Raw genomic sequence first — 23,267 nt, 5'->3', positions numbered from 1 at the left:
AGACAGAAAATGATTCATTCTGTACTAAAGCAATTTCTCTTATTATGCAAAAACTAAATATTCGGATGACCTATTTATTTCTCTTTTTTTCCATTCCGGATACCAACAAATGCAAATCCAACGGAATGATACACGGCCATTGCATAATGTTATTGAATGCGCTAGCAAAATACCGGAAAAACAACTCACTTACTTTTATTGAAAAGTTAATTCAATCGTTTGTTTCGATCAAAACAATAAACAGCTCGAAGTTTTGTAACGTATTTATTGAATTTTCGAGTCGTACGAGGTAAGAATCCGATTTACTTTTATCATTTTTTAAATATATATATATATATATTATGAATCCGAATTGGTTTTAATGAAGTTATTAAAAGAGAGCCGACGGAAATTATTTTATTATTACTAATAGTATTTACTTATTGCCGTAATTAATCCTCTGAGGAATATAAATTAAAAGTTATAATTAAAATTTTTATTAAATATTCAATTTAAATTTAATTATTAATAATAGATTATCTAAGTTGGCTTTCTTCTTAGCGTTATATGGTTACCTGTGGCTAGACTATTCGTTATAGAGATAGCATCTTTATTAATTTTCCCCGTAGAAGATCCATCTAAAGTATTCATATTCAATCAGATAACTTATTTATCTTCTAATATTTTCTACATTTTTGCTAATTAAATTTATTCCCTGCAAGAAATTATTTATTTTTATTTGGAGTGAGATGATAAAGTAGGATGCTGTAATATTTATATACAGCACAATTCTGTTTAAATTGATATACTGTATTTAAAATAATTTTCACTGGAAAATCTTACACGCGTGTAACAACATTTCTTTCGTAAATTTTGGCTCTTCGATACGTTTTGTTAAAATAAATAAATAAATAATGTGACAGATATGAATAATTGTAAAATAATTATTCGATATTCTTACATTTAAATCTCAAAATATCAAGTAGGTTTGCGTGGCATCCAACCCAGATATTTGTTGTTTTACTTCGAAATGCTCCAACTTTAAAAAGTTCAACTCGACAAAATCGACAAAAGTATTCTTTTGAATGGCACCATCTTCGACTGAGACTATTTTTTAGAGAGGTTAGACTTTTTGAAGCTACAATGAAACATTTTCCATAGCAGCTCGAATTTTCAAACATTTTCTGAAGGGTCTAAACCCTTTAAAGGATATGTAATCTTTTCTTTGGAATTTATAGAGGTACTTTGGCATTCTGAAGAGGTTATACTTCACGTTATAGGCCTATCTATAAATTATTTCTATCGAAAGTGCTCGAGGCCTAAAAATATTTTAAATTAAAGAGGATTGCTAGGTTAGCAACCCAGATATCCTCTTTAAATTAAATTATTAACATATACAACAGATAGGCTATATTTCTTCTCGCTTTGAGATAAACGGGATATAATCTATAGTAAATACTTAAATTTATTGCTCTTCTTCTATTAAGAGGTATAGTTAGATAAAAATCAATTTATTCTTAATTTCTCCATTGTTATCTTCGAGTCTATACCCGAAAAGATGTTATTATTAGAATTACTTTTTTTTATCCTACTTTTAACAACCTATTTAAATGAAACAATGGCTTTTATTTTCTTTTTTAAATCAGAAACTTGGTCTTCGAAGCATCTTTGCGAAGTGAAAGACCTGAATTTTAGTAATTAATCACGTTATAAAGTATAACCGAAATCATTCGTAATTATTTTATTCTATTTTTTCAACCGTAACCATTGACTGTAGCATTTAATTTTTGATGAATATATTCGATTATTCGTGTATATTATCTCCAAAAATCTCATCATATTTAGAAAATCTGCTTAAAAATTTTAAATTTCTCCTTCTTATCATATTGATTTTTTTTATTTGTTTGACTATTATCAACTTACGAAAGATAATACACCATTCGATTTATTTTATGAAATTTATCGATTATGAGATTGTGAAAATAAAGACACTTTCAAATAATATCTTATAGCACTTCATAATAAATATTATTTGATAAAAATTAATAATATTTTACAGTGCGAAGGATAAATTTTATAAAGTTTTGTAATATTAAACATTTATTTATAGAAAATATAGATTTTATTGTGAATTTTTAGGAATTTAAAGCCTACAATTTCACAAAATTTGATGTTGAATTTATAATAAATTATTTAAAGTAAATTAAAAAGAAGTTAAAAACAAACACATTATTATTATTATTATTGATTTTATATTAATATTTTTAGTAATGTAAGTAACCTTTTTTATCTGTTTTTTAAGCAGAAATATTTCTTGTGTGCGGTGAAACATGAGATTCTAGTCGGAGACAGTTAATTTTTTCAGACTTCGCCAATCAAACCAACAAGATATTGAGTCTGTTACATCTACATCATCAAATTTTTGTATAGAATATGTAAGACCTTATAGTTCATTATCTACGTCGATGGAAAATGCAAGTCGATTTACAATTTTTTTTAAACAAATAAATCTTTGTTGTATTAAAGGATAACGATTATAAAAAGGATAAAGACAAATGGATGCATTATCATGTAAATTTCGTACGATAAAAACATATAAAATCCTATCTAAAAATACATATACTCGAGTTCCAATTAACTTAGAAAGATTAGTTAAATAGTAAAAATTTCATTCCATAAATGCGAGTTATTTGAAAGCGTGTTTAATTTCGCAATTTGAAGAAAAGTATGTTATATTTCTGATTAAGTTTTATTACGTCTGGAATAAATGTTTTCACTTCGTTGAACAGCGTGATCTAATGTTTAAATACGTGCAAAATTATTTATTTTTGGAAGTTTTAAAATATAAAATATAACAAAAGAAATTACAATCGAGGAATTTTTAAAGTTTTTTTTTTCTTTAAATATTATTAATTTCTTATATTTTTTGGTAAATCCTTTAGCAAATGATGTTCAAGCTTATCAAATTTCAATTTTCTGTTTAAAAACGCAAACTTCTAGCTGTAAAAAGTACATTCTAACTTGTTATTTGGTGAAAAATGAAGTAATTAAATGTTTAGTTTACAGATCTTTTTTCCTTTTTTAATTTTTATTATTTGCTGATCCATCATAATCTCAAAGAAAGTCTTTGATGTAGTTTAAAGCGTTTAGATAAAGCTGGATTTGAATAGGTTAATTAAAAAGGATAGCGGAGATAGTATTTTGTTTAAAGCAAAAAATTCGTTTTAGAATTTTTGGAGATTTAGTTAAGACCGATCAAAGATAGCCTGCGGCAAGATTTTTATCCTCGATAAGTCGAGGGACTACAACAAGAATTATGGGAAATAGAAACCTTCTCAAAAATCGATAACGTAGTCTGGATTAAGAGTCTCGGTTATCCGAGATGATTTCACTTTCACTTAGCTCGGATAATCGAATGGCTACTATTAATTTAAGGATAAAAACACATTGAATTACAATCTCTTTCTTTTACCTTTTTCAATGCATTATAATATTTATAACACAAAATATTTAAATTAAATCATAAATTCCATTCGAAATTTAAGTTCTAATTTTTTATTAAAATTGTTATTGATTTTTTCCACTGTTCGAGTAAAAGACATTTCTCATTTACTCTTGTTTATTTGCTGTTATATTGAGTTAAATGCAAACCAATCTATTCATAACCGAACTACTCTATTCAGAATTTCGTGAATAAAATAATTTCAATTTTTGTTTTCATATATATTATCTAAGAAAATATAATATTAAAAAACAAATTATCCTTATTCTGAAATCCCTCGTGAATAGTATAAAGATATACACGTGATCTATGCAAAAATTTTGGCATGAGATACACCACGTAGTTAAAATGTTATGCCAAATATATACAAAGAGTAAGTTAAATACTTTTAAATAAAATATTCGACTGGCTTTCCATCTTGTTAACAAAAAAATATAGTGCTCTAAACACATTATCACTCAAGTTAAATAATTAACTGAAGAGTAACATAATATCTCAGTTAAACACCCGACATTCTTTTTCATTATGCTGTATTTAATTTGTTGTTATATAAAAAGGGCACGCCAAGTATTTAACTGAAAATATAGTACAATATTCGTTCTTCAGTTAATTATTTAACTGACGAGTGATACCGAAAATGTAGATTATCCTTTATGAAGCGTATATCTTTTGCAATACACGCGTTACATTCATTAAGTTTTAATAATTACATAAAATAAGAATAATTCTTTAGTTTTTTGTATTATAAAACGGTAAATAAAAACCTTACGCTGTTTGTTTAGTATAAAGTTTTATAATTAATTAATTAATTAACAGATAAATTAATATAAATACAATATTATTCGTTCTAATAAATGGTATAAATGTACGAACGAAAAATATTCGTTTGCTATTATATGTCAAAATTCATTAATTTAATTTTCGAAAGTGCATTAATACTTTCCATTGTTTATAAATATTTATTCCAAATACGATGTTTCACTCGACGTGAAAAATTGAAAAGTTATAAACCGGTCGGACGATGCGGAAATTCTTTGATGAAAAATGACATCTTATTTAGTACTAAATCTCGTCATCGTATGAACTTATGGCCTTTGACTTAGTCTCGTTTTAATTATAAACAATATATATAACGATTCAGCTTTCATTTTCATAAAGTGTGCACTATTTAATATAGATTTTGACAACTTCCGATCGAACTTCCGGCGAAAACACACCGTCGTCTCTACAATAAGCTACCCAGTAACATGTCGATTTATATATTTTTGACTCGAGAATCTACCATATAATAAACTTTCACATTATGTGCTTAAATGAGGTAAAAAATTAGTTTCGTTAAAAAATAATAAGTATTTTGGTAAGTTCCTTTTTTAAAACGACTTTCGAGATTATGTAAGTTTATTATCTTTTGAGTAGTTCGTTCTTCGTTCTATAAAGTTACTATCTAGAAAAAAAAAAAATAACTGCTTAAAATAACTAACTTGGTTCTCAATTTCGTTAGTTTATCGTCCAGTAGGCGATATATTGTAGAAAAAAAAATTAAAGAAGTAATAAATTATCTTAGCTATTGTGTACTCTTTCTTGTATGTCGACTGCTTGGTATCACGATTTAAAATTAATTCAGAAGTATACATTTCCATTGAAACTTCATTTTAATGACAAAATAACCTTATAAATTGGAGATAAGACAGTACATGTATTATTTAAAGAGGCCTTCACGCTATGAGAATGCCCGCAATTAACGTAGTTCGACAAGCTTATGTACAGTACACGCATCCTAAAACTTTATCAATTTAAAATTTTATGTTTAAAAACAAGACAAACACTGCAATGTTTCTATATGAACAAGCTTAGAAAGTAAATATTGTATATTTCTTTTCTTTAAATTTAAAAATGTGTAGTATAAAAAACTTTATATTATATTATTAAGTTACTTAATTTGAAGGCAAAATCCTTAAGACATTTCTCGTTATAATATTGGTTTTGGGGGGGAAAGAAAGTAAATAGCATTAATGTTTCTACTTTAAAGCGATGTTTAACAGCGCAAATAATATTTTTAATTATTATTATTACTATTATTATTATTAAATCGGAGAAGAAAAATATCCCGTATCCGCTGATGAAACAGAAAAAGTATTATTGTAATTAATTTTCCTTTATAAAACTAACAAATGAGTGTGTTTGTTATATATTTTAAATGTCGGATTTTACTTTGATCATATTTTCTTTTATTCAGGTAACAATGGCGGATAGAGAAGCTGCAGAAAGAGCAGTGAAAGATGCCAATCCTATTATCGACGGTCGGAAAGCTAATGTCAATTTAGCGTATTTAGGAGCTAAACCGAGAGGAAACGTCCAGAACGGCAAGTATATTTTAATATTAAATGATGTCCGAATGATGTTTTGTTAACCGGGTTTCGGATATGTAAGTTTTTATTAGCCATATACACGATAATTAGTGGGTTTGAGTAGATAACCGTTCTCTGTGAGACGAATACGCTTCTAGTTTTAAAAATAGACTTCCGAGTGTGTCTAAAGGATATGAAGAATGTTAGTAGCATCCTCCTATTTGCGCTGTTTATTTGTCACGCTGCTCTATTCAGCAGTTTGTTATTGTTTTAAATACATAAATTACGTATTACAATCGGTCTTTCTTTTATTTAATTTTCATAAATTTCAGTCATTTTTAAACATTTTTAATCTGTCACTCAATCTATCTTAAAAACACTTTTTTTTTTTTTTTTTTTTTTTTTTATGCACTAGCGAGTTGCTTAACTTTCCAGGCAACATTTAAAATTTTGGTGGCGCCATCTCTTTTTTAAAAACTTTTTATATTTTTAATTATTATAAATGACAAAAAGTTTAATTTTGAAGGGTTTTATTTAAAAAATGTAAATGCTAATAACGAGTAAAATCGTCGTTAAGTCCGACCCTACTCGAGAAACGACACACGACCTCTTTTATCTCGCCACCCCTTTGACCTATAACCACCAAACTTTAGTAGCATCAATGCCCCTTATACACAAATCTCCCTGCAAGATTTCAGACATTTTCGACAAAAAGCACAGGAGTTATTAAGCTTCAAACAGGGTAAACAAAATTTTGCACCCCATCCATACATACAGGAAAAAAACTCCGAATGTTTTGCATTTCTCGACATTTCAAAGTCATCCGAGTCCAAAAATGTAAAAATTTTGAGGATCATTTTTCGACCAATCGCCATACTTTCTCTCTGTTATATAATATTTAGCGCAAAGAGCAACAATTAAAAAATAAATCGTTAAAAAAAAAACGGAGATTAAGCTAAGTAATTTAAAATGGCGGTTTACAAACTTTAATCCGCGAATCTTAAGGTAAAAAAGTAATTATTAAGTAAAACACAAATAGGCCTATCTTAAGCGACATTCGATCCCAACTGAGTTAAAGAAATGAAGTGTAATTTTTATCAGGGAATTTCGAACGTGTTAAAAATCGCTACATCGTTTATTTACCGGCCTAATTGATTTGGAGAATGTTCGCTTTAAATTCATTACTTTTAAGAGACTATTATTTTCCCTCTTTGGAATTTCTCATCAGATTAATAGTCTGTATACTTATCTTAACTCTCATCTCATTCTGTCTTTGATACGAATAATTATGCGACCCTTCGCTTTAATTTATGGATATTAACTTTATTTAATTGTAAGATATATGTAAATTGAAATAATAAATTAGTTGTAGTATCGAAGGGAATAAAAACCGATTCGGATAAAGCATCCGACCTCGAAATAACCGATAATTTTGCGCTATTTCGAAGGTATAATCTCTCTAATCGTCAAATTATTCTTGGTCAAATATCACTAGAGTGTTAATTACGCGTTCTTGATAGCATGATTAAAAAGAGCTTTAATGTGAATTAGCCTTGAGCAATTTCACAATCAAGCTTCTAGAGATTAATTTCCTTTTTTTTTTAATTGACTACTGATGATTAAGCGAGTATGCTCGTCTATTATATTTTTATCGAATTCTATAAGCGACATAACAGACATAAAAATCGTTAAATATTATTTATAATTAAAAAAAACAAAAGGTTTTACAGTTTACATCAATGGATGCTGTAGATAATGATCACACCTCATTGGAACAAAGTATTAATTAATAATTCAACGGTATTAAGAGTAGTACATTTTAAATAGTTTTAAAATAAGATTAAAGTATACCTAATATTGTGATTGTCAATTGTATACTGTATTGGGTTTAGAATGGAGTGATTACATTTTGTCCGGAATGTGATAAAAAAAAAATTATTTAGATTGAGATATTTCGAATAAAATCATTGCCTGCAACCAAAATAACCATCTCACGTATTATGCTATTTTAAGTAATATGCTCTATGAAAGAACTTATTTTTAATCCGGTACGTGTTTAGCTACTCGATGATGCCTAATCATTTTCTTAAATACTAGTCCATTGACCGAAATTCTGGATGTCGTAGTCCCTTAGATGTTTCTTTACTGATTTTTTTTTCATCTTAGTTTTATTGAACATCTCCTTTCTCCCCACGTTTAAGAATGCAGGAAGTGAAATAATATATGAGACATCTATTACTTAATATAAAGTGCGGGTATACGTAATTGAAGGTTATGCCTGACGTTTACGAGACGTCTAAAAATATATTAAAATAATATATTTACAATTTTAAAAGGATTTACTAAGTTTTGATAAGATTAAGAATCAAATCGTTAATTAAATTTTGTTAAGAAATCGTTAATTAATTAATTAATAATGTGTTAAACACTTATACGGAACAGTCTAAAGCTTGATGGGGGCCTTGGGGTAGGGCGGCCCCTTTTTCTCCTTAGCAGGCCTCTTTTGCCTTTTTGTTTGAACAAATGAAACATGAAGAATGTTTCTTTATTAATGAATAACAGTCTTAAAGTAAAATTATGGGGGTAGGAACCATTACGCGTGGGCCTAAGTTTTATTCGGGCTGGGGGAAAATCCCTAGTTCCTTCTCTGACGACCCTGAATTCATATCAAAATAATATATTATATAATTTATAAAAAGTCTAGAGTTTAATTTTATGCTATTTTAAAATAATAATAATAATAAGAAGAAGAAGATAAAAATTTTGATAAAGTTCTTCTCCATTACTAAATACCAATTTATTCATAAATTGTAAATTGTACCATTACTTATTGAATTGGCGTGGAATTTAAATTATTTTATGCATTTATTAATTAATATTGTAGCGTACAATATTTACTCACGGATTCAATAATGAAATATTATTTAGTTTAGCCCATTAAGTAGTTATATCGAGTATTATTGATTAATTTCGAGAGAAATATTTTAAGAAAATGTACTTTAGAATTAGTAAAAATCTTAAATATGAACTAATTTAATATTTAAATTTCTTAAAGATTTTATAATTTAATCATTATTTTGAAAAACATAACGATTAATACTCATATATTTTTAGTTTTTTTCGTTATATTCGAGGTTAATATCAATGGTGAATTATATTTGCATTAATGGATGAAGGCAACGTAACACGAGGGTGATCTGACAAGGGAAGTGCCTCCAGGGAGGACTTTTTAAGGAAGCGGGCCCCTATTTAGGTGTTAAATACGTGAAGAAAACTCGGAAAACTCCCGTTGGTCAGATAAGAACCCACGACCAACTACCAGTGTTCGGTGGTTTCGTTCAATCGGCCACTGGCAGGCATTAAATTATATTTCTGAAAAGAAACAATTAAAGTTTTTAAGTGGCTTATTAATGAGAGAATTATTCAATATGTTATCAATTTAACAATATTATTTTATCATTATTAATCACATAATTCTATTTGTCAAACATTGAAATTTGGGATTATTTTGCTATATCTGATATAACTTACTTTAAGCAATTAAAATATAAGAAGTCACAAATATATAAAATAACGTCGTATGAATACTTTGAAAGAAATGAGCTTTTGAAACTGGTTCGGTTTGATAGGATAAGGCAATGCAACAAGAGGGTAATCTGCTAAAGGGGGATACCTCTCAAAGGACTTTCTATGAGAAACTGGCCTCTATTACGTCTATTTAGGTGTTAGATACGCGTTGGTCATGTGTGAACCCGACACCAATTACCAGTGTTCGGTGCTTTTATCCATTCTGTCACTGGAGAGCCTTTTGAAACTGGATTCTACGTTTAACTTATAGTCTCTACTCTATAGAGTGGCACGTTATAGATCTCGGACGTCTTAAGCAAAATAAATTTTAGGGCCTATCCGATCACATATGATATGCTTAATTAATAAATATATTTTTACAAATTATATTTGAAAAATAATAAATCGTTTTAATTTGAAATAGTCACACTCCATATCATCTTTATTTTCCCCCTCAAATCGGTGCCTTAGATAAAGAGAAACATTTGTTTCGGGTCCCAATTTTAAGGAACCCCAAATAAGTTTATTGCGCTTATTTCCAATGAGTCTTTAGATAAATTCTGAATATAATCTTTGAAAACTATTAAATCTGTTTATGTTAACTTAGAATAATTATTACGTGTACTAAATCTTAACTAAACAAAACCTGATCGAACCGATTCGTATTACCATCGGCCTTCTTTTACGCCTAATATGTTTTGTATTTAATTTATTCAAATTCACTTTCGTATCTTAATTAAATTCAAATTTCAAGTTTATTTCTGAAATTTAGAAGGAGCTTTTTTCCCCCATTTTGACGTCTTCGTAATTTGTCAATATCAAATTTCATACTGTCTAGGATCTGAATCGTTTTATGCATATAAGACTTAGAATTAAACAACAGTCAACTTCCGATAAGGATTATTTATATATTTTAGTTGAAAATATTCCGCTTAAGTGTTTTTCACCGTCACAAATAGCGATGTCAGTAATTAAACAAAGTCTGTAATACTTCCATTATTCCTTAGCAAATTACGTAATAATAATCCCAGTCAGATAATTTTTTTAATATCGTTCTATGATTTACATTTTAAAAGTCAATTAAAAAAGGAAGAAAAAGAAAATCGCCTAAGATGCAACAGGAAGTAAATCTAAATTGTAAACTAAGATTCCGGGGTAGACTTTGTACAGTACGTCTCTCATAGATGAACAGTTTGAATTTCTCTTATTTTCCATCATAAATAATTGCAAGTAGGTTACGTGTGTGTATTCATATTCAAATTTATTTTTAAATCGAAATTGTTTGGAGTTCTATCATTCGTTTTTCTTTTATTAATAAGTGGATGCTTTTAATCGCAACTATTGGAAGAATCTGAGTCCTAGATCAATTCAGGTCTTTTCAATAAATGCAATAACAAAACAAAAACAAGGTGTCAACCTATCGCTCTGGGGTACTCGAAATTGAATCCGGCCAGGCCACCCAATAATTTTTTATGAGCGCTGTCCGGCCCCACCCTGTTGCTTCTATTACGGGCCTGGCCGAACCCACGATGGGTATGGAAAAAGACCCTCTTAGTTAGTCCATAGGTCGGAATGAGTCATAATAAGTTAGCGTTGTTATACCTCATACGCTCACTCAATTAATGTTTTATTTCCTATAAAATGTATTAAATCATCCAACGGTTTTACAATTTTACAAACAGGCAAAGATAATCTATTTTGTAATGATATTCGTTGGTTATTGCTTTTACAAAATATACAAAATTTGCATTAAAAACATAAAAAGTCACAGGACGTAAATGAAATTTTTTTTGTTTAAATTATTTACTAAAATTTGACTGTTACAGGTAAATATCGATCATTAGCTTGACATCTTGAGTCGAATTAATTAATTTCCAGGAAATTTTCATAAAAACAAAGAAAATCAACGTTTGATTTAAGAGAGATTTCAATGAAGTTTTAAAGATGGAAAAAATTAGTTATATTAATATTAATGTAGTTTAATGGCGTAATACTCTAAATCGTAACTATTGTTAGATTAAAGATCTAATATTAGATTCTTAACCAGAAATATTTACTCGTAATCAGATAACGTTAACAAATAGTAATTAGATATTATCAATATAAAAATCGCTTTTCAATGTCACTAATCCTCTATTAAGAAATTTGCACGTAAATCTTTTATCTAATATTCTACCTCAGTATACACAGGTGCATGGACGTCCACAGAGGGGACAAACGGGGCACATCCCTGGAATCGAGTAAAAAGTTCCACAAATTATAACCGTAAAAGCGATTGAGATATGCAACCTTACATTCTCGATCATGGAACACTGATGTATTCTATAATCTACTTGCGAAAAAATACCCCAAAATTAAAACTTTATTGATGTAATTATTTGTTTTCAAGCTTTGCCTCTCTCCGAGAAATTTTCTGTGGACGTCCATGTGCAGGTGTATATAAAACTATCACCGTATTCATAACTAAAATCAAAATAGAAATTGTTCATACATAATCAAGATATAGAAAGATTTCCAACAGAAACAATGGTCTGCTTTGCTTTAATAGGATACTACAACGCGACACATGGGCGATCTGCTAAGGAGGAATGCCTCCCTGGAGGACTTTCTATGTGAAATTGGCCCTATTTAGGTGTCAAACCTAGAGAACTCCACTTGGCCAACCTATAGATCAGGCCTCAGAGTTCACTGGTTTTATCGAATCGGCCATTGATGGGTTGGAAGCAATATACACCGTGTTTTCTTGGAGTGTAACAGGAGTGTATCCAGAGGGGGTGTTTATGGTGCTGTAGCACTATAGCAATCAGCTTCGTTAGTTTAAAACAAAAATAAATATAATAACGCATATCGCGTACCTTCAATTATGTAAGATTAGATAACTAAAGTAATTATAATTGAGTAACAGTTTCCGAGAAACAAAAGGAGACACGTGCCTTGTACTCACGAATCTGCTCTACCCATATTCTCAAAATCCCGGATACGCCATTGATATATGAGGAAACTTATGGGTGACCCTTTGATTAAGGAGGCACGGGGTTAATTTGCGATGAGTTACTATAAAAATAGCGACAACGGAATTATTCATTTGAAGTTTTATATCTATTTTTAATCTATAGATCTTTTTTGTGTTCTTGTGTCATAGACGAATAAAAATGGTGCTAAGATATAATATAAAATTACTGAAATAGCTTATTGTTTTTATTTTATTTTATTATTTTTTGAACAAGAGTAAGCTTTCCGGAATTCGGAGTCCCGTACATCTGCGGCCTTTTATCTATATATAGACTCATCTCTTTATAACTTAAGTTTTAGCATATATTTTTTTTAGTCTACTCTTCATGTTTCGCGGGGTTATTCACATTTATTTTGATAGGTTTTATAATTAATTAACCACCGAAAAGTCATCTCAGAAACTGATTATTGGCCTGACCATGGAAACGTCTGGTAAAAGGCTCTAAATTCTATATTTTAATTAACATTAAAGTAAAGTATCTATGCGATGATGCATTCTATGTGTAGATAATTTAATTTATATTTAACAGGACATCAACCATAATAATTTTCGAAAGGTTTCATGCCTTTATCTTTTGATTTTCTAATTCCGAAAATAGTCGCGAAGTGTCTTTATACTATATTTAAGCATGTAAAATGCGCATTTTATATAATTATCATCGATGCATACTGTTAATTTATCCCTAATTAGATAGAATGCGTGAGCGTAGATGATAATATCAGATATAAAATTCCCTTCTTTCTCTTTTGAATATTAAAATAATCTTTCTTCTCTTCATTCCGGTAATATTAAAACAGGTAAATCGAAGTTAATTATAAATTAATCGATGTTTATTTATAATCTGTGTCAATTCAAACTTTCTGAATATTTAATTTCATCGGATTAATTCAACATTAATATCGAATGCGGTATAGTTCAAATTACATTACAATGATTTATGCAATGGAATCGGATACTAAATTATCAGCATCAATTTGTGACGATGAGATGTTATTCTATACGTTAGCATTCGGTTTTGTTTCTTCTCATTCGGCGCTGTTTAACGTAAATTAACACTTTTAAATCAATTAAATATGTTCAATTTCCACAGAAATACATCTGTAAACATAATTAATCGATAGCGTTAATAAAATAAATGATTAATTTTACGAAAAAAATAATAAAATAAAATTTTAAAAATTCCATTCTTTTTCCTTACTTAATTATATAAATTTTCCAATTACGGCGCATTATTTAACCTTATTCGTTAATTTTATGATTTGGTGCAGACAGAATTCTTTATTACCTTATTGTTTTTGCAGCTTTCGATGAGTTAATCCTGCTATTTTTGGTGATAACCTATTTATACGGAATGTTTCTGCTATCATTTAGCTTACATTTCCCGAAACTACTAGGCCATAGATTAGCTTAAAAACAGTTTACATACACGTTACAAAAAATCTACGTGTAACTTATTAACATTCCATCAATTTTTCGAATAGTTTAGAAAATTATTTTATTTATTTATTTCTAAATCAAACCCAAAAATATTTAAGGGGAGGGAGGAAAAAAAAAAAACAGTTTATTTATAAATATAGTTTCTTAATTCTTACGCGAAATACGGTAGAAACATCGATGTTTCAATAAGCGATAAGTAGTAAAATGGCGAATTTCAATCGGTAGAATTCGGCATTTAGCATCGGACGGATCCATTATTGTTGTTTGTTTGGTACTTACCTTATTTAGCAACTAAACGGGATATCAAATTTTCATCGCATATGCCAGAAGATGACGAGAAATGTAACTATTGAGATGAGAATTTACCAAGTGTTACCGAAATGATAACACCCGTCAACTTTTGCTATATTTTCACATCAAATGACCTATTTACAACAAAATTATTATCTAAAAATTTGATATTTTTCTAAGCTACCGTCAGACATTTTCAATTATCTATAGTTTTAATTAAATTACACTCAATTTATAGATTTGAAACATAATTAAGCGCGGTTTTAATTGTTTATTACACGTTGTTTTACTGTCATAATCTTAAAATTTTAACTTTAACTATTGCTGATGTAACTATATATATAGTTTAATTGACCGTTTAAGCATTTAATAGAATAAAAATAAAAGTTTTAGCAAGGAAGAGTTACAGAGTAACGTGTTATTGAGTTAATCTGTGGATAGAACCTTTATAGAGAAATTCAACAGCCTACTCGAGCATTACTTCTAATAAATATAAATAGGACGACAATGAATTATGAAAGAATAGGAAAAAGATATTTAATAGATTCCGTCTAGAACATTAAGCCAGGCTAATCCATTACTAAGAACGTAGTAATCACAGATGATAGAAAGAAACATTTTCTCTGTAAGAAAATAAACTTTTGTCACGATTTCGTTACCATATCACAAATAGTTAAGTGGGAAAATTTCAAAATTATTCTTTAATAAATAAATCTTAATGGCTATTTTTAATATTTATTTATATATTTATATATATATACATTTTTTTACAGGTTTTCCCTTTCCTGTCAGAGCAGCATATCCAACTGTAGTTCCTGGACAATATGGGTAAATTTGTCATTTTTTTCCCCCGTAAGAGATTTGTTTCCGACTGCTATAGACGAATCTTCGCAGTTTGTAAAGGTTGTCAACAACAAAAAGAGATGTTATTGACTTCTATATCTTTCCTGCCGAAGAGTCGAAAATCTAGACTCGTTCTAAAAATACTTTAGCAGCTTCCTGACGTTTCGTGGTCTGCAAAATTTCTTTTTTCTCCATGTTTTTTTCGCCGTTTTTTGCACGTTGCGCCATCTCTTAACGACGCAACATATTAGCTATGGCGTCGATTTATAAATATCGAATTATTTTCGGTAATTTTAAGCGTAAACATCGTTACGACTTTGTATAAATATTGTAATTATTCACACTATTACTTTGCCTTAAGCTTATTATTATTTTTTTAATTGTTAAATTTTTAATTAAAACGGTTTAAAAATCGTACTTAAGATTGTTTCTCGCGTCACTTAGATATAACTGAGGACGAGAGAGGAAAAAAAATATCGGGGGGGGGAGACATTTTTGTACAATGAGATCATTTTTTTTTTACTCTTTTGCATTGTTTGACGTTCTAATTTTCGGCTCATTTTTGTCTCTCGTCCAATAAACTTTCGACCCGTCGAAGAACCCTGCGCCTTCTTAGTACTGTATAATGTAACGGAACGTCTCAGGAAGTTTAGGACGTAGTCTGTCTCTCGATGTTGACTTAATACGAATGGTGGACGTCTGAAGGACAATCCCCAATTTGGCAGGAATGTCGCCAACTCAGCGTTCGAATTCTCTTATTGCAGATATCTAGGTTGGCACAACAAAATGCGAAATGTACAAATTACAATGGAAACGTATGCACTTCGAACATTGAACCCTTCGATCTTTGTTTATCAACGAAATTCTCAAACTTTTTTTTTTAATGTTTTAAGTACATTTTAAATGTAAAAATTTCCGTTAAAAAGATTCGCACATTTTTACTTTTCGTTTACTATAACGCCGCATTAACTTAATAACGAAAACCATTTTAATTTGTAATACAAATTTTATATATCGTTATTAATAAAAATGGTTTAAGTTTTTTTTTAATCACTGAGGATATTTTTAGATATTTCTTCCCCCCATCGTTAAATATACAATTGGCTCTACTCGAAGAAAGAAATTGTCACTTTACGCTCTGGAAAACGTTTCCGGAATGCGGGTCGAAAATTGTATAAATCCAATCCTTGCCACAAATCAGAACGTAGGCTGTTGCTTGCCAGTATTGTATGGAAATTTCAGAACAGGTGGATTGTTCCATCAGTTGGCTATATATAGACGTGCTAAGTCAGGAGGTGTGCTTCTGGTCGTTCCAGGACTCCCTCTTCTGATCGGGATTGTTGTACATCATCACTTTTCAAGGAGGAGGGTTAAGAAAACCTCTATAAAACATTTTAAACTTCAATATTTAACCCGCGAAATGATTAAAAATAAAGATAATCGTGATATTTTTTTTATACAATACTTAAATAAATACTTATAAAATTGTTTTTTTTTTTTTTTTAAATAGAAAACTCTCACCCATTCCAACCGACAGGAAAACGTTCGGTGGAGATGCCACTTATTGGTCAGAAGGGACGTCAAATTTAACGTGGCCCTGTTTGGCAAGCACCTTATTATTGTCAGCCGAAAGGTCAGACTCCTTTTTATAACTAGATAACAATTTTGAAATAGCGATATCGCCGCCTACGATACAGATTGTAGAGTAAAATTACTTTTATTATTAGCGTAAATTATTTAAGTTTTTATATATAAACATAAATAAATTTTAATCTATAAACCGGGTTATTTCTTTATAATTTCAAGCAATTATATAATATATTTTATATCTGTCTTTTTATTAAAACAGAACAACGTTAGACTAATTACAAAAATAAGCGGTAATTTCATGGCGTGCTTAAAATTTACTTGGGATTCAAGCATTAAGGACCTTAGTAATTTTATTTTATAATTTTTCTACTTATTTTCCTACGCGAAAAAAAATTATATTAAACAGAAAAAAAATGTCAGTAAACTAATACTTTTTTCCTTTTGACTCAGACGTGCCAAAAAGTTGTTTCAATCAACTAAGGCAAGCGAAAACTATCAAAACAGTTTGAATTTTACTCAAAAATATGGCATAAATCTTCAGAAATCGGATTATAAATCATTTTAAAAATTTGCCATTTAAAAAATAATAATAATAACAAATTTCTTGTCGATCCTACTTCATACAATTATTTACTGTTAAGTCAGAAATACCGATTTAACCGTTTTTGAATAAGAATTGTTCATCAATCAGTGGCATTTTCTAAAAGAGATATGCCCAAACTACATTAATATCGCATAAATACCGATAGAAATAGGCCTATTCGGCCCACCTATCGAAAAACTTGGGCACCACTGTTATAAAATATAAGAGAAATCAGTGTTTAGCGTTAACTACACCACTATAAAAACAGTTCTAAAAAAACTGTCGTGTAATTTTATAGGGGGGGGGAACAACGAAGTATAACATAAATGTATTTTCATTTCATTAATTTGATTTCTTTGTTTTCGTTCTAAACGCAATGTAAAGTAGGTATGAATAATTTTTAGTACTTCGATTACATATATTAATTTTTAATTACTTTGTTTAGATTAACGATACGGCAAATCCTCGACAGACTGCATAATAATAAAAACAGCATTCCCCTATTCATGCCTTGTTTAATAAAAAGCAAAAATACGTGGCTAGCTTTTTGAATAATAATAATAATAATAACGATAATAATTTTATTTTGATGTCTTTCAACATTGCATCTTGTGCTCTAAATGTAAACTAAGCTCTGGTTTCTAACCTTGAATTCTCTGTTACAGTGTGCATGTGACTTATTACAGTGTGCATGCGAAACCATTGAATAATTTATAACATTCGTGATGTTTTTCTCTGTTTATATACACGTGTATCTAATTTAACCTCCTTTTTTTTGTTAATTGTTAACTATATACAGGTACACTAATGATAACTAAACATTATTTTTTTTTTAATATTAGATATAGGTCGAAGCGCAGGGAATATGTATGTATATAGGCCTATATTATTAATTTTTTAACTCCAGGGAAAATAATTTAAATTTTAATGGACGGTTTTTATATATATATATATATTTAAAAATTTCTATAACTGAATAATAAATATATTCATCCGCTTCCTATTATAGAGTATAAAATCAAAAAGTTTTTACAGATCATCGGAGATACAACGAATGGCATTTTTTAAAATGAATTATTTATTAATTTAGCTTTTAAAAATACAATAAACGTGTAAATATTTTTTATTTAAATTATACAGAAGAGGAAATTTATAATTTATAATACGTGAGTATTTTGTTCTATTAAATTCTGAAATTAAACAATAAATTTAATTATTTAAAATGTTATAGATTTTTTTTTCTGTTTTCTGTTGTTTTATTGTGATTTAGATTTTATTATTTTTAAATTATTTAACCAACAAAATGTATAGATTGCAATTTATTTAAAAATATTAGAAAGTTTTAGGCCAATCTTTCATAACAGCAAACTGGATTTAATTGTAATTTTTACCGTTTTAACGTTATATCTCGTAGAAGAAACTCGGTATTTTTAGAAATATACGAAAATATATCTTGTAATAAATAAAAATTCCAACGTCTACATTTTTCAAATGAATTTTTAATTAATTGTAAATCTCAAAAAAATTTATCATCGCCGTAAATAAAATGCTAATATAAGTTAAAAGAAGTTATCCTAACGAAGGTAGAAAACTTTTAAATTTTAATTTTAAAATAATAAAAAAAGAAACAATAACTTGTTTATGTACCAATCAAATTTTATTATAATCAGTTACGAATTTTTTCGTCATTTATTATTATTATTATTTTTCTACTTTTATCCTTTCGTGAGTGTTCGGTAATACAAAATTTGGTCAGGGAATTACATTTTTATTTTTATAAATTATAAAATTATGCGCTTTTGAAAAGATGCCCGATAAAAAGAATTATCTAGGGATTACGGGAAGTATTTGTACGATTCACTTCATAATACAGGTTTCGGCCATACTAAATTATAGCGTGGTAATAATTCATAGCGAAAATTATAAAGTTTTCACTATAAATTATTAATCCGTTGTACTACGACTTAATATTTATTCAATAGTTTATTATTAAATAAATATTAAGTCGTAAACTATTGGGCGTTAGATACGTAACAATAAGCGAATTAACGAATATTTACGATTATTATTATTTTTTTCAGATTGCCTCCACATTACGTCTATCCTTCGCCCTATATCCCTACACCCGGACTTTTGATGCCTCCTCACGCTCCATTGTCTCCAGCCACGGGGCATTTCTACGATTACGCCGCAGCTTACCCCACTCAATTTGCCAACGGATTAGATCCGACGTATCCATTTCCTTCGGCAACAAGTACTCCGGGAGGAGCATCTTATCTGCCTCCCACAGCTTATGCTTATACCATCCCTCAGCCTCTTCCAGGAAGTAACGCTACGCCTTTTGCTGTGCCTTACGCAGCTACTCAACCTCAGATCCAAGAAGCGAGGATGCAATAAAAAAACAATATATATATATATATTTGTATATTAATAAGAAAACGAAAAATTACATACGTCCAAGACAAAGACAATCGATTAGCACGACTTAGGATTCCTAGTTAATCAGTATCACAAGGATGGATGACTGAAACTAAACTAGTTAAAGAAAAATTCTTTACAATGCAAATTATTATATTTAATATATTTATTATTATTATTATTATTATTATTATTATATTATATATTTATTTGAAGATCTTTTTTTTTTTGAAAATACATTATTTTAATTCACCGAAGGATTATCTATAGCCGGACAGGTGATGGATTATTTGTACTTAAATGCTTTATATGACTTTTGTACGATGCGTCGAAACTTCCATTATTTCCTTCGTTTGTCGGTTTAGAAAATATCATTATTCCGAACGAGTTGATTAGTATTCCATTTAAAATATTCGTTCATTAGTCACAAGATTAGAATCTTATCGGTATAGATTTTTACGGCGCGCGTGGCGTGATAGTATTAATTTGCTCAGCGTATCTACAGATGATGGCCGTAACAATATATTCATTTAAGTATGCATTAAGCCATGCCGCTTATTATCACCTGACGAATTTAAATCTTGTTAAAAATCATCAAAATCGTAGCAAAAAACATATTTTTTTTTTTTAAATAAAATTATTCCAAACTAATATGAAAGATCGATTATAAATGCATGTTAATATTCGTAACATTTATGTAATTTTTTATGTTTAATTTCTATGTTTGTAATTTAGTTAATTAGCGACATAAACTAATATATATATATATTATACTCCTTTTATGTTTCTCACATTTTATCGACAGTATATATGAAAATGCCAAAAATCATATTATGCACGTGACAAGTCTATAGAAAGAATAACGATGAATTCCGTCCTGTAATTCCGTTTTAATACAGAATTTAAAATAATCGTAATATATAAATTTATAATAATATAGGAAAAAAAATATCCGTCCTAATATATTAGGAAAGAAGAAAATATATTTTTATGTTTTAAACGTATATAGCATAATCATTTGTGCCTCGTATACACACCGTGTTATAACCGAAATCATGTACTGTACGTTCGTTATTTACATACATATATATACATATATATAATATAAAAATATTTGTGATCGTATGTGTTCGTCCTGATTCATTAAGGAGAAACGAATTAAAAATAAATAAATAAATAAATAATAATGTTGAATATATGTTATTTAGTCAATACACCTTATTATGCTCTACTCGGAGTTAGATAATTGATGTATACATTATATCTAAACTCAAACCGAGATCACAAAGAAGTAATATGTAAACATGTCTAATAATAAAATTATGGCACTATTTTGCCATTCTGTGTCGATTATTGTTCTTTTTATATAAAATTATAAGGCATTTCAATAAATAACTCTCGTATCGAATATCAGATGGCGCCACTATATACATATAAAACATTTTAATTACCGTTACTTGAATAATACAATAGTCTATAAATTACGATATAATTTTTAAAAATTTTTTTACATTTTAAATAAATTCGTACAATAAAAAAAATATATAAAAAATATTTGTTAGTATCTCGAAATTAAAAATGTATACTGTATTACGCTACACATTTAATACGATTATAAAACGCTTACAAAATTATGAATTAAATACGATGTTAAATATTAAATAAATTGTTGTTATAATTAAATTCATTATAAAATATTTTTAAAAATATTTTGATAGTTTTTTTTTAAAATTTTAATTCATTTTATAACAACATTGAAAATCTTCCTCTTCGGGAGGGGAGTTGGCAACAGTGAAAATATTACGAACATCCTACAGCGCCACTATGAGGTCACGAAAAGCGACAACTGAAATTTAGATGTTACGTTTTAATTAAATTTTATGAGTTTGAGTAAAATTTAGGGAAAAATACTTGAATAAATACTAATAATTTTAACTAATTTTTTTGAGATGATATTTCAAAAAATTATTCTTTCAATAAAACTATCTCAGCAACAAGTAAAGGTGTTGTGTTGTGAATTAGACTAATTATTTGCTGAGCAAGTATCTGCTTTAAAAAAAATTGGTCAAAATAAAACGCCCGAAAATCTGTAAATGCGTTTCTTCTTATAGAGGCACTACAGATCACCCTGAAACACTACTAAACATTAAATTAAAACATTCAAATATAAAAAAGAGAATGGAGATTTCAGAGTGATATATTTTAGCCAATCCTACAGCAGTCTTAAACTGGATTAAAAAACTGAAATTTAGCTAAATTTATCAAATAGGCAAAGTAAAGAAAAATATTTATAATTTTATCACAAAAATAATTGATTTGCTAAGTTTAAAAAATAAATTTACACTTATATAATGACTATTTGTAGAAAAATTTATAATCTTTTTTAATTCGTGGATAGATCACGCTAAAAGACGAATCTTAGTCAACGAATATTAGTTACTCAATGTACAGTACATTACTGTATAATTATATTTTTATTCATTTTTATACTTTACATTCTGTATGTTGTAAGCTTGTTATTAAAACATGTTTTTAAAACATATTCAATTTAACGGATATTCGATAATAGCGGGCATATCTTCTCCCAATTAGTCATTACTGTATTAAAGGAATCCCGTAAGAAAATTTTAACAAAACGAGAGATTCTCTCGTTTTTGCTAAATTGCAGCGCACGAAGAAGTAAAGCAATAATTACGAGAATAAATGTGACATAACTTTAACTAAAACAAAAACTGAAATCCACTTACCGAAACTGAAGGCAGTGCGGTAACTATGCAAGTGCAACAGGTGCACCCGCACAGGGCCCACTTGGAAGGGGGTCCAAAATGCATGTATTTGTTTTATTATTTTCCCAAACCTAATTAATTAAGGGACCTAAATGCAAATTCTTGCACAGGGAACAGGAATGGCTAGTTATGGCACTGACTTTTCAACATAATCCCCTTGGTTTGCGAAGATTTGTTGTTATGTTGAAAAGTAGAACTTTTAGTTTCGGTAAACGGTTTTTGTTTTGTTTACAAACACTCATATTTGCACTTGCGCCAACAGTCCGGAAGCTCGCGGATGTCGCTCACGAAGTCTTTAGTTGATTTAGTTGTAGGAACTCACTTTTGGACATCTTATCTTGTATCATATCTTCCTTACTACCAAATCTTGTCCCTCACGTATTTTCCTTTAGTAGGCCGAAGATGTGCTAATCGGAGGGTGCAAGGTCGGACTGTATGGGAAATACGTGATAAAATTCTATTTCAATTTCTGGATGCAATACAAAATAATACTCACCCACTCAAGGCTGTTCACATCATGGCCATTTATTACTTATTATAGATAAATTTATTACTATAGTCTTTTCCAGAATAAGAATGAAGCAGGCATTGATTAGTTTACATAAGCGAAGAAAAATAATCCCCTGTTCATTACAAAATAAAACATAACATAGGACATATATAAGAAAATTATAAAGCCTTAAACTGTTATAATGTATTTGAAACTATTTTCGACATTTTCTCAAGAAATTTGAGATTATAAGAAAATACAAAGAAAGGAAAAATTAAATATTGGGTCATATGATAGTAATGTTTGAATTTTAGAAGTTTTTATTCTATTTTCGTTGCTAAGCCGCGACGGAGTGTGATACACATTCAAGATCTATGATTTCGGCTTCATTCTTATTCTCGAAAATACTATAATTTTATT

At 28.8% G+C, this 23,267-nt stretch overlaps 1 protein-coding gene across 1 annotated transcript in view; it reads left to right on the top strand.

The window, feature by feature from the left end:
- LOC136972602 (RNA-binding protein 24-B-like) overlaps positions 1 to 20,921 on the top strand; it is a 29,378-nt gene extending 8,457 nt beyond the window's left edge. The window contains exons 2-5 of the mRNA XM_067267178.1: positions 5,718 to 5,844; positions 14,911 to 14,965; positions 16,491 to 16,613; positions 19,235 to 20,921. Of these exons, the coding sequence (XP_067123279.1) occupies positions 5,718 to 5,844; positions 14,911 to 14,965; positions 16,491 to 16,613; positions 19,235 to 19,550 (621 nt within the window). The 3' untranslated portion in view covers positions 19,551 to 20,921. The remainder of the gene's footprint in view (positions 1 to 5,717; positions 5,845 to 14,910; positions 14,966 to 16,490; positions 16,614 to 19,234) is intronic.
- The last annotated feature ends 2,346 nt before the right edge of the window (positions 20,922 to 23,267 follow it).

This window comes from Centruroides vittatus, unplaced genomic scaffold (assembly GCF_030686945.1).
Source record: "Centruroides vittatus isolate TY-2023 unplaced genomic scaffold, ASM3068694v2 contig_1057, whole genome shotgun sequence".
Lineage (NCBI taxonomy): Eukaryota > Metazoa > Arthropoda > Arachnida > Scorpiones > Buthidae > Centruroides > Centruroides vittatus.
Note: the sequence above shows the minus strand (reverse complement) of the source record. Positions and strands in the feature narration are given on the sequence as shown.